We start from the raw sequence: 12,431 nt of genomic DNA on the forward strand, positions 1-12,431 counted from the left end.
AAATCCTTCAGGACCATGCATGTATATCAAGAGGCCAACTCAGCTGTTGACTAGATAGCATCATACGCGACATAGCATGCTAAAGATTTTGTTTGAAGGAACCAGACGGATGTTCCCCAACTGCTTGGTTAGCTTTTTTTTGTCTAAATTTCTTGATTGTACTTATTTATGTTTAGTGTGAGTTGCCAATATACCAAAAAAAAAATGTAAATGAATTATCCGTAAAGATGCACTTGGAAAATATTCCAAGGATAAGTTCTACGACGAGCTTGTGCTTTCACGTGCATTCCACTAGCTCAAATGCAACAAAATGCTATGGTTTTAAAAGATTGCATTCATGGTAATGCACGGGCATCCTCCATAAAATTCTATGGCAACATGAAATTTGGTTGGTGTAACCTGGAGATGTTGACTCACTTGTGAGGTTTAGTCCCGCACTGAATAGTAAATGAGAGGGAGAAGGATTGATTTAGATGATCAGACTCAAAATTCAATGATTTAAGCTTTTAGAGCAAGTTAAATTCCAACATATAAATCAAGTCCTCGTCTGATATTAAAACCTCCTCCTGTTTCCTCAGCAAAGGATATTAAAACTGATGGCCGGCAATACAGGGCAACTCCTGGAAACAATAAAAGCGTGTCCTGTTATTAACATGCAAACAGAGAACAGACATCATAAACTAAGATCCCAATGAAGGTAAAACCTTCAAAAATTCAGATAATGAAGAATTTAAAAATAACAAAATTATAAATAATCAAGCTTTTGAATATATATATATATAATATAATATTTTATTTAAAAATGAATAAGGGAAAAGAAAAAAATAATAAATGATAGTCGAAAACACTGATAGCAATGACATAGGATATCATTAATTTGCAACAAAGAAGTTTCTTAAACTGGTCATGAATAACATATGAATAAATTATAAATATTATGTATAAGTGGAGAATAATTGAATAGTTTTTGGTCAACTTATCCTTTAAGAATCCTTCGATCAAGAGAACCTAAAAATTTAGTATTAGAATTATAGTTAGACAAATAGTATAGAGTCAAGATATAACCAGGACTATCAAACTCGTTGGAAGTCGATCCATCGGAAGACATGCAGCTAACTTGCACCAACACGGTCGCATTTATGTCATAGATGCAGGTAACACCCGAATTAGTCTTGTCATCCTCTATATTGCATTTTTTTTAATTATTCCCTTTTTTCCTTCCCTTCAACCCGGCCAAAAAATGGTGTTTGATTTGATGAGTCTTCGCAACGCTTCAGTCTCAGCTAGTATCTTACTAACTAAGAAGATACCACTGGAAGCAGAGACCTACAGAGTTTTTTTTTAACAAATCAAATTTACAGTCTAAATCATTCAAAACAATATCTGAAAACTTATATAGCGTTACACAAAAAGAAAGCAGTGCTATTTCCAATACAGATTAAGAGCTTGTAGAGAATAAAACAATGTTAGTATAGCAGCCTCTACTCAAAAAAAAAAAAAAGGATTTAAACCTCTTCCCACTAATTTTTCCTTAAAATCATCACTTATCTCAAAAGCTTAAGTTGATAAAATAAGATAAATTTATTTATATATTTTATATTTTCTTACACTCCTCACATGTGAGCCAGACTTAGACTTTTCTTTTAATAGATGAGCCCAACATATAAAATTTTTAATAATAGAATTAAAAAATGCAAAGACAAGGTTCGAACTTAGGACCTTTGCTCTAATACCATGTTGAAATCACAATTTATCCCAAAAGCTTAAGCTGATATGATAGGATAGATTTATTTACATATTTTATATTTTCTTATACATCATTGCAAGAAACTCTACCGGCTGCCCTACTGCAACCCAACATTGCCATTTTCACACATATCAGAACCAAATCCATATTTAACAAGCCTTGACTGAGTTGCACACCTCAGCATAATAGCATTACATCATATAAAACACCGAGTGCCAACAAAACAAGCCAATCAGCAATAATGCAATTGAAAGAATTAAAATAATGAGAAAAATAGTGCATTTAAAAGAATCTCCAATGCAAAAAAACATCATATGAATCTCCGAGATGCTAAGAAAAATGCATTCTCATGTTTTCCTCCTCAGGTTTTTCATGTCTCTTGGCTTCTGAGACTCCGAAGTTCCAATTAAAATCCAATCTTTTATATCAAGCAAATTGTATGACGCACTCTCTTTTCTGTGATGTTTCCAATACTGTTCATGATAGGACATTCAGAAGTATATATTTTTCAAATAAGCAATACGTGCAATTTGGGAGGATCAATGAGAATAAAAACATTCAGATGTTATATTAAATTGCTTTACAACAACTTCATTCACTTGAAATTTTTGTTAAAAGATCCATCAGTCTCATAATAACAGTAAGGCAGTGCAGCTGATCAAAGAATATAATGCATCTCTAAGTTAACACTAATTTATTAGTAGGTAAACAGACGAAGTACTCAGATAAAAAAAAATCTACAGAATATCTATAACAATTCAAGAATCAAATCATATTCTATACAGAAGACTCTAGGATGCACTTGAAGCAGAATAATGATATGAAAAGGACAGCTTCTATCTCCAGAATGAATTCACCAGACTCAGACAAATTTTTCACAGATCAGACATGAATAACTATCACAATAACTCCATGCGTTAAAAAAAAAAAAACATTTTTGGAAAGACATAAATGGATTAATACAAGACACATAAGGCTTAAATGCTAATGCAGGGAGTGATTGTCATAAGATGGTGTATGTGGTTAATAGGTTTTGGAGGCAGATATGGCATCAGTGACTCTACACTTGTTCTCAAAGGAATACTACAAGACTACATGCAATGAACAAGTAGCATCAGCAAAGTTGAACGTTAAGATATACACTACAAAGATGCATAGAGTTAAGTTCAAATTTCAAACTCTTAACTCCAGATTGATTAGACCTTTGCTGAAGAAGCATACATTAATCATCAATTATAGGTGCAACATTTAAAAAAAAAAAAAGAGAGAAGAAATGGACTCTGGGTGGCAAACAACATAAGAATACTCAAAATTGCCGAGCATATTTTAGGGTAGGGGAATAGGAATGTTATTAGCAGATAATGAACTCAAGAGGTAAGACTAAGGAACAGAATACACAAGCATTTCTGGAAAGAAATGAATTAATGCCAAAGTCCAACTTAAATTGTCAGGCAGAGAGAAGTAATATACTATATGATAGTGTATATTATAGGCAAGCTTTGGACGTCAGAGAAAAATGCAATGGAGAGATGCAACGATTTCATAGAGGCAATGAGAAGGCGCAAGTAGAGAAATTTCAGTTTTTAGAGGAATAAGCATTTATAGAAACTTCAAGGGTGGATCAAACATGTGGCAATTGTATTGATTTATCCCAGAATAAAAAAGATATCAGCTGAGCATCTAGATAGTTGCAAGAGCGGAACACTTACTGCAGTTACCCGGTTTTTCTCAAGGAATGTAAAAAAAAAAAGATATTGACTAAGCAATTAGATTCTTTCAAAAGTATCAGATGTGCTGCAAATACATCATTTTTCGACAAGGGAAAAAATATTTTCACATGTAAAAATTATAAGATGATGCTAAGAGGAAATAATATAAATGGATATTCTGGGAGCAGGAAATAATGGAAACATATATGGCACATTACAAATAAGTTAACAATATGTAAAAGAACAAACTTAACAATTTCCAAAGATAAAATATTGAAGAAGAAATCTATGACTTAAAATATGCACCAAATATAATGTATAAAAGAATCATAAAAAGATTAATTCTAGAAGGTTTGAAGTTTGACGAAAGTGAAATATTTCTATTAGAACAACATTAATTTGAGATTTCCTTGGTAGATTTCAGTCAAAACTATAAATTGGGCAAGTCTGCATCTAGTTTCAGCTAAGTAACTTTCTTTAGAATCGACAAATGTTATGCAAAAATACAAGTTGTTTGTTAGTTCGTTCATCTAGAAAGCACTTTAAAGTTGTTCTAATCAATTTTACAAGTTTGAATAGATCTGCAAGCCTGTTGACATTAAGTTGCAAGATACTTAAGGAAGCATGATTTTTGACATGATGTGATTCTCACTAAATAATATATATAATTGTCATACAGTGAATAAAATATTTTTCCAATTTGTGTTGTTTTCTCTAATTCTTCTTTAATATCAGTTTTTTCATTTTTTAAACTATTAATAACTCTTGACAGTTTTCAAAACATATAAGACCAGCGGAGTTATTGTGTAACACACCTAATGGTTCCAAAGAAAACAATATACTCTACAATGGCTTATAACATCCTTGCATCACTTTTTTTTTACTTTATATTTTTTATTTCTTTATAACTTCCTGTTGTTTGTGACTGAAGCTCCTGAGCTCAAACCAAAATTGCTGATATCATTGAAATTATAGAAATTTATATTGCCTGGACATGGTCAAAACCAAAATTGAGCTTTCAAATCATGCATATAGCACATGCACACACATAAAAGAGAAATTTGTTACTAAAAGTTGAATTCCAAAAGGCAGAGTAAGGGAGATTGCTGGTTTGGGTTTTTTTGCCTTTTTCCCCTCATTGTTTTATTTTCCTTCTTTTCTTCTTCCGTTTTCTGGGTGTCCTCCCATCCCCTGTTCCTGTACCCATTTTCATTACATTGATGAAATGAGTGGTGGCTCATATCACCATTTGCTGGGGGGGGGGGGGGGGGGGGGGGGGGGGGGGGGGGGGAGGGAAAGAAAGAGCGGGGGTTCAAAAAAAAAACAAAAGATTCCTTTTTCAAAGAGAGGCCCGGAGCACGCAGGGGAAGGGGGGGTGGAGGGAAAGAAAGAGCGGGGGTTCAAAAAAAAAAAACAAAAGATTCCTTTTTCAAAGAGAGGCCACATCAAATTTGAAACTTGTAGGAAAGAGCAGGCAAAATCCCCTAATACAGGTTATGATGATTAGTACAATGTGCTAGTTCAAAAGAATACAACCGAAGAATAATTGTGAAAGGAAGAAGTCGAGAAACTGATAGAGTTAGGTGGAATAAAATTGAAGCATGACTTTGATGAAAGATATATCTAAATAGAACAATTCCAAATCCCATTACTATGATTTTTTTTTCCCAATCTGTGCTGTTATAAGTGCAAATTCACTTTGACTAAAAAATCAGAAATCAATCTGAGTACCATAACCCAGTCTATGTCCAAAAAGTTCACAGGTTGAGTTGAAATAACTAAGCAATAGGTTAGAGGGAAAGACCTAAATTGATGTGGATGAAGTTGCGAACAGCTAATTTGAAAAGCTGCTTGCAAGAATGGGAACAGCATCTAGAGGAAATGGTAATAAAGGATAGATTGACCTGACCCAGCCAGTTAAAAAAACATATTCATCAAGCTTATAATTAAGTTGTTAAAAAAATACTCTTGAAACCAAAGCTATAGAGCTATTCATTTTAGTCATCGAATATTAAGATACAAAAATAAGAGTGGCTGAGGCATTTAGTCACAAATATTTTTATACACAGGGCAGGACTGTGGCAGACATTCTATGTCATCATGAGCACCTGACACATCCTGAGTAATTTCAAGGGCTAGGGTAATTTAGTGGCAGCTTCGAACATAAACATAACAAAACTCCCATGCCAAAGCTTCTGAAGAATATAACGGTTTCAAACAAGCCCTTCTTGTTCTTGGGAAGATGGATGAATAAAATCTCAATAACAAGAGAATACAAATGCTTTATAATAAGATCTAAGACAAAGAAGCTTCACTGAGATTCAAAACTCAAATACTTAGGCACATTCTATCTCATCTTCTATGACATCAGAGACAGAGGTTTGACACCGAATGCTTGCTTACTAAAACAACCAGACTACAATGAGCAAAATTTCTTGCATTAGCTAGCCACTAAACATATAAACCCTACATGAGAATAAGAGTAATATGGTCACAAACATTTTCTTGACATTGGGAACCTATTATCAAGTAGAAGGAAAGAAAAGCATTCAAGTGAAAGTGATTCCATTAAAAATCAAACCATAGAAGGCATTCATCATTATAAGAATCATATTAAATTGTTCAGAGAAGACAGTACATTTAGATAAAGATTATTGCATCATACATTCCATTTTCTACAGTACTTCAATTTTGTCAATTAGCTTGACAAATCAAATACACAAAAAGATATACATGTACCTACCATCTCATATCCAGCCTCTAACGTTCCTGAAGTTTTGGTTCAAAACCAATAAACGGGAAAAGAAAACACTACATTAGAAGAGCATATGCTAGATCAGCTCAAAAGGAATGGAATCACACAAACAAATATGTAAAAGAAATGAAAGTCATAGGCAAACGGAGGCAAAAACTGAAGTATGCAGCTTATGATGATCTTTATGTCTCAAAAGAAGATAACCAAAAAAAATTATTAAATTAGAAAAGGTGAGAAAGGAAGAACGAGAAATATTGACTTTGAAACAACTCAAATTATGGCCGAAATAACATTAGGTCAAGCTGCAATAGCTTAAGGAAGCAAGATATGAGAGGGGAAGGCCTCAATTGACATGGATGAAGTTTTGAACAAGGAATTGGAGAGCCTATTCACGAGCATGGATATGAGTTTGACAGGACTAGTTCCCAAGATTCATAGAGCTGACTCAATTAGTTAAAATAAGGCATGTTTCTTATGGTCATAGAAAAGTAAGGTTATGCTGAAAACCTTGAAAGTTGCAGAGCAGCAATCAAAAGCACAGAAATAACTGGGAAAGAGAGGTGGCAGACAGAAGAAACAGCAACTAGAAATAGCAAGTCTGACAACTTAAAAACAAAAAAAAAGGTGAATAATGTTTGAAAAGGTAGTATATAAGATGAAGTAATCCTATCAAATCAGAAGGAAAAAAAAAAAAGAACTAAGAAGTTATGCCACCAACTAGTTTTAATCATTAAGCCCTTGTTTGGATGTCTAATAGAGAAGAAGTTGCAAATAAGAGGTCACCATGCAGAAGTTTCAAGGATTAAGAGAAGCCGCCAATGCATTCCATCTCTCATAGGATAACAACATCCAACAAAAATATTATCCTAATAATGAAGGTATGCAAACCAAAGCTCCTTCAATCTCTCAAATATCACGATAAACAGAGTTTCTTGCTTAAAGCTTTCTCATATAAGCAGATGCTATGAAAAGATCAACTACTTGGGTGTCCAACATGGCCTTGAATGTTAAGGGCGAGTAAAACATTAACAAGAACTCATCAATTTGATTATACATAATTTTACAAATTGAATTCTTTGTAAAGGGTGGGCGCACAAGAACATGTTTTCTGCAATTAATATGGTCTTCATATTTCAAGGGTTCTAGTAAATCAATGGCAGCTTACAACATAATCATGACAAGATTTCATATATCAAAGTATCCAAAAGCATACTTTCCCAAACAGTCTATTCTCCAAAATTCGGAAAGATCAATTGTTATAACATCTATCCAGATGCTTCACAATAAGATCAAAGAAAAAGGGTCATATTTCAACACTCTTCATTGCATCTTTTATGACATCAGTGGAAAAGAGGTTTTCATGTAGCATATAAAGAAATCTATTAAAACCGCTATAGTAAAATAAGCAAAAGATATTGCAATTAACATTAGCCGGACACTGTATTAGCATATCAAGCTCTTGGAAGAGCAGACATGGAGTAAATCGATTGCAGCTTGAAATTCATGACATATTCCAGGAATTAGTTGAATTTACTAGACACCTATTATCGAGTAGAAGAAGGCATGCATGCAAGTGAAAGTAGACCCAATTAAATCCTAACCATAAAAATGCATTCTTAATAGCAAGAACTGAGAATTACATTGAATTGCTCACAAAACAACAGTGTATTGAAATAAGGGTGATTACAGTGCTAATTCTATTTTCTGCACTACTTCCAACTTGTTAATTAGCATGAGAGATCGGATGCACATCTAGCTACCATCTCATCCTCAACCTCTAGAGTTCCTAACTTTTCCACCCTGAACCCAATAAAGAAAACACTACATCGAAACAACATCCAAAACATGTCAGCTCAACAACAGCATGTAAGCACAAATCTGCTCGTAATTAAATAAAGCACTCACGCTTCTGGGGCACTCTCCTGTGTCTCCCCCGTTGCCGCTTGCCCTCTCCCCGGCTCAGCTGCAGCAGCCACATTACTCTTCTTCGGAGGCCGGCCACGTCTTTTGACAACAGGCACCGCTGCCTCGTTCCCCCCAGCTGCCTTCTCTTGAGACCGCTCGGCCGGCTTCGGCAAGGGTGGCGCTGCCGCCTTCTTTGGCCGACCCCGACCCCTCTTCTGCTTCTCACCAGATGGAGCGGCAGCGGAGGCATTGTCATTCGGCACAGCGGCCGCCGCCGCCGTGTTTTTGCGCGGCCGACCGGGCTTCCTTTTCCCATCTGGAGCAGCTCGTGCAGCAGCTGCGGGCGCTTTGTCAGGCTTCGAGCGTTTGGGCAAGACCGATGGCATGGCCGACTTGGGCGGCCGGCCGCGCTTCTTCTTCTCCCCCGCCATCGGCGAAGCCACTTTGGCCGCCTTCGGGGGCCGGCCCGGCTTCCTCTTCACGGGCGTCGGCGCGGCTTTGGGCTTGGGCTTGGGCTTCAGCTTAGGCGGAGGGACGGGGAGCATTTTTGGGGGACGGCCACGGGGTCTCGGGGCGGGGGCGGGGCTGGCGTTCGGATTCACAGGCTTGGCAGTGGCGGAGAGCTTATAGGAGTTCTTTACCATGCGGAGGACTCCCTTGATCTTGAGGCGACGGAGGTGGTGGCCCAGGAGGGCGGAGTGGGTCGGCGGCAGGTCGGAGTAGGTGTCTCCGATGAACTTCGATATCGCTCGCCGGCTCGACCCTCCCCTCTCTTTCAGCGTCCCGATCGCGTTCAGAATCATCTGAAAATGGGAAAAAAAAAACAACCAAACCAACATCAGAAAAAACTCTCAACCGCAAAAGCGAAGACAATAGGACGAATTTTTCCTACCTCCTTGTATGGGGGGTGCTGCCGGTAGCGTCCGCCGCCGGCGGCGTTACCAGGGGAAGCAGAGGCCGCGGCCGCGGCGAAGACCATCTTGGAAGAGAGAGAGAGAGAGAGAGGGGGGGCGGGGGGTGTTGAACCTGGGAACTGAGAAAGAGAAGAAAGAGAGAGTAGAGTGGTGGGGGTTCGTTTTCTTTTGTTTTTTTATACTGGGGATGGGAACAAAAAGGAAAAAAGGGTGGTGGCAAATATCGGACGGTGGAGAGATGGGGAACGGATAGAGGTGTGGGGAGTTCACACGGATCGATGAGCTGGACCGGCTTTTAATTAAAAATTCTGGAGGGATTCAGACTGGAGAAAAAATAAAAGAAATATAGATGCACTTATTTGTCTCGACACCCACCACAGGCTCCGCGAGCAGGTGGGTTGCAGTTAAATATGGTCCCACCAACCTGTGAGAAGGGCAATTGTTTGTGTTGTGTGGACCAGGTCTTCTTTTGAAAAATAAAATAGGATGTTGGGTACATCATACATAATAGAGGGGGAAAACATAAATAATCAAAAACTAAAAAAAAAGGTTACTTTGAATTTTTTATTTAAATATTTTTTATTAAAATAAAAGGTTACTTCGAGTGGGGAGGGTTCCTTTGACAAGCTTGCCTCATACAATTATGGGCTTGGTTACTAGGGAGACAGGCTTTTTAGGCCTTCTATTACATTTGGATAAAATGTTTCCTTAATGATAATGGGGTGGATTGCAAGATGTAAATATAGAACATCTAAATATTTGCTATTTTTAAAAAAAAATAGAGCAAGGTTAATTCATCTAACAAGGTCAAAGCTATGGGTAACTGTCTCTAACTTTTTCCTTTAAGTGAAATATCAATTGAGACTTGTAATAAATGATATGTTTGTCGCTTACAATTGTGACATTGGTTGCTAGGGTTAACATACCTTTCAAATTTTCAACTATTTCTAAATATTTTGGTTCCCACAAAATAACAAGATACTTTTTATAAACCACAACGTTGTCTATTGTGACTTACAAGTATGGATTAGTTACATGGATGACATGCCTTAAAGGCTTTATGTCAAAGTTTTCTTTAAAAACAAATTCACTTATAATCATGAAATGAACCCTAATATGTAAATATCAAAACATTTAAATGTTGGCTACTTTTAAAATTAGAATAATTTAATTCATGTACAATGGCAGAGCGAAGGGCAACCATCTTTGATTTTTTCTCTTTTTTTATGAAATTTTAATTGCAACTTGCAATAAGTGATAAGTTGGCCCCTTAAAATAACAAGGTAGGATACTGAGATTAACATGTTCTGCAATTTTTTACCATTTTTGAATTTTTGATCTCTATCAAATAATACATAAGACTTAAACAAATGACAAGCTTGCCTCTTGTAATTATATGAATAATTACTAGGGTAACAAACTTTCTAGGGTTTTTATCAAAATTTAGATGAAATTTTTCCCTCTATAACTATGTAATGAATTGCAGCATTTAAATGTGAGAACATTTATATGCTTCCCACTTTTAAAACCATGCTAAGTTAATTCATTTAAAAATGGCAAATCCAACGGCTAATCATCTCTCAATTTTCCATCCATGAAATATTAATTTTAACTTGCAATGAACGATAAGCTTGCCCTCTTACAATTATAGTATTAGTTGTTAAAGTTGACATACTTTATAAGTTTTCTAGCATTTTTAGATTTTTGGTTTCCACAATATCTTTTTTTATAATTATAGAACTGATTGTGACATGCAAATGGGAAAATATTTAATCGTTAGATACTTCTAAGGCTAGGACCAACTTAATATATTTGACAATATCAAAACTAAGGGTAACAATATCTAAATTTTCAGCTTATTTAATGAATTGATTACAATATTGAAATAATTCATGGGTTAGATTGCAATATCATGCAATCCAATCACAGATTTTTTATATGGATTGCAGTATTAAATTATTAATAGGTCGGATACATATTCTCGGTTAAATGAATCTTTTATAGAAATACTATGATAATGTTACCAGTAAAAAAAGGAAAGCCAATCAATTGTGCTAGATTTGTTTGCTTGTAACTAAAATAAATAATTGTAATTAATTGATTTGCTTTTCTAAACTAGGATGGATAAAACCAACCAAATATTAGCAAAGAGGGAAAAAATGGGGCGGGAGATAAGGAGGAGAAGAAGGAGCATCGGGTGGAGAAGTTGAGAGAGTGGTAAGAAGGGGAAAAGATAGAGGCAAAAAAGGCGGCCAATAGTGGTGAAAGAGAAGAGCGGAATAGGAGGAGTGAGTAAGAGGAGGGGTACAGGAAGAGGCAAGGAGAGCATCGATAGAATGAGGTGGAGGTGGGAGGGGGAGGAGGAGAGGGAGGAGTGACAAGTAGAGAGATTAAAAGTAGAAGACAAGAAGAGGAGGAGATGAAGGTAGAGGAGATGGCCACTGACGATAGCAGATGGAAAGAAAAAAAGGGGACAGGGATGGAGAGTATAAGAAGAATCATCAATTTGAGAGGTTGAAGAAGGGATAGAAAAGGGGAGAAGATAGAGGTGAAGGAGAAGGTTGCCACCAGCAATAGTAGAGAAGAGGAGGAAGGAGGAGCAGGAGCAAGAGAAGAGATGAGGAGAGTAGCAAACAAGAAAGGGAATGCACTAGGCGATCGAGATGAGGTAGGGGATAGTTTGAGGAGAATTGAGCCTTGAAACTTGTACCATGAGAGAGTCGTAGCCTTTTGGGCTTGAGCTGCACCCAAGCTTGTGTTTTAGGCTTCTCGAGCTGCATGTTTCCGAACATATGTCTTCTATTAGATATGACAATTAATAAGTTAGCCTAGGTTTGGGCGAAGTCAAGCTCTTTTATTCATGGGCCTAAATGCTTGACTTAAAACCAACCTAAAACAACCGATCAACCTGTAACCAATCCCCTAACTTGCAAATGAGGAATTCATCTTTTAAGAAATACAATAGTTGGTCGTCTATTCCGTGATGGAGAGGTGGAGAGAACATAGTAATGGTGGGTGACTTGGTGGAGAGGTAGATAGAAAGGAGATAATGTCAGAAAAATTGTATCATAGAGGCAAAGAGATCATTTTCGGAAAGGTGAAAAAAGTTGCTAGTATCACAGTAAAGTTGCCATGATGCCGCACCACAATGAAGGTATAACCGAACTATTGATAAATACTTAAAAGAGTAGCTTGAGCATCATTTTTTTTCAATTGGTTGATTATCATTCAAAAGAGAGGACTAAACGGAGTATTTGCAGTGTTCGGGATCCCTTAGATTGTCTTGGACTTGTGAGATATTTAAGGATATCTTTAAAACTTGACTTAAAGAATTACTGATAAAGATTACTAGATTTTTCCAACTAATAATATGCTTAAGATATAATTACAGCATTCCCAGA

At 36.5% G+C, this 12,431-nt stretch overlaps 1 protein-coding gene across 5 annotated transcripts; it reads right to left on the reverse strand.

Moving 5' to 3' along the window:
• Positions 1 to 449: 449 nt before the first annotated feature.
• Positions 450 to 9,151, reverse strand: LOC103709419 (HMG-Y-related protein A-like). 5 transcript variants are annotated; one of them, XR_005513286.1, is made up of 4 exons: positions 9,009 to 9,151; positions 8,117 to 8,919; positions 1,066 to 1,326; positions 465 to 620 (listed from the first exon to the last, which is right to left on the reverse strand). XR_005513286.1 is itself a non-coding variant. In XM_039129982.1 (3 exons), exons 1-3 carry the CDS (start codon positions 9,093 to 9,095, stop codon positions 575 to 577), a joined length of 936 nt encoding a protein of 311 aa, XP_038985910.1. In that variant the 5' UTR covers positions 9,096 to 9,151; the 3' UTR covers positions 450 to 574. The 5 variants fall into 5 exon arrangements, 4 of the variants coding, with proteins under 4 accessions (XP_038985910.1, XP_038985909.1, XP_038985911.1 ...); XM_039129982.1 differs by lacking the exon at positions 1,066 to 1,326 and having other exon boundaries at positions 450 to 620; XM_039129981.1 differs by lacking the exon at positions 1,066 to 1,326 and having other exon boundaries at positions 450 to 642.
• Between the last annotated feature and the right edge of the window lie 3,280 nt (positions 9,152 to 12,431).

Source organism: Phoenix dactylifera, chromosome 9, assembly GCF_009389715.1.
Source record: "Phoenix dactylifera cultivar Barhee BC4 chromosome 9, palm_55x_up_171113_PBpolish2nd_filt_p, whole genome shotgun sequence".
Classification (NCBI taxonomy): domain Eukaryota; kingdom Viridiplantae; phylum Streptophyta; class Magnoliopsida; order Arecales; family Arecaceae; genus Phoenix; species Phoenix dactylifera.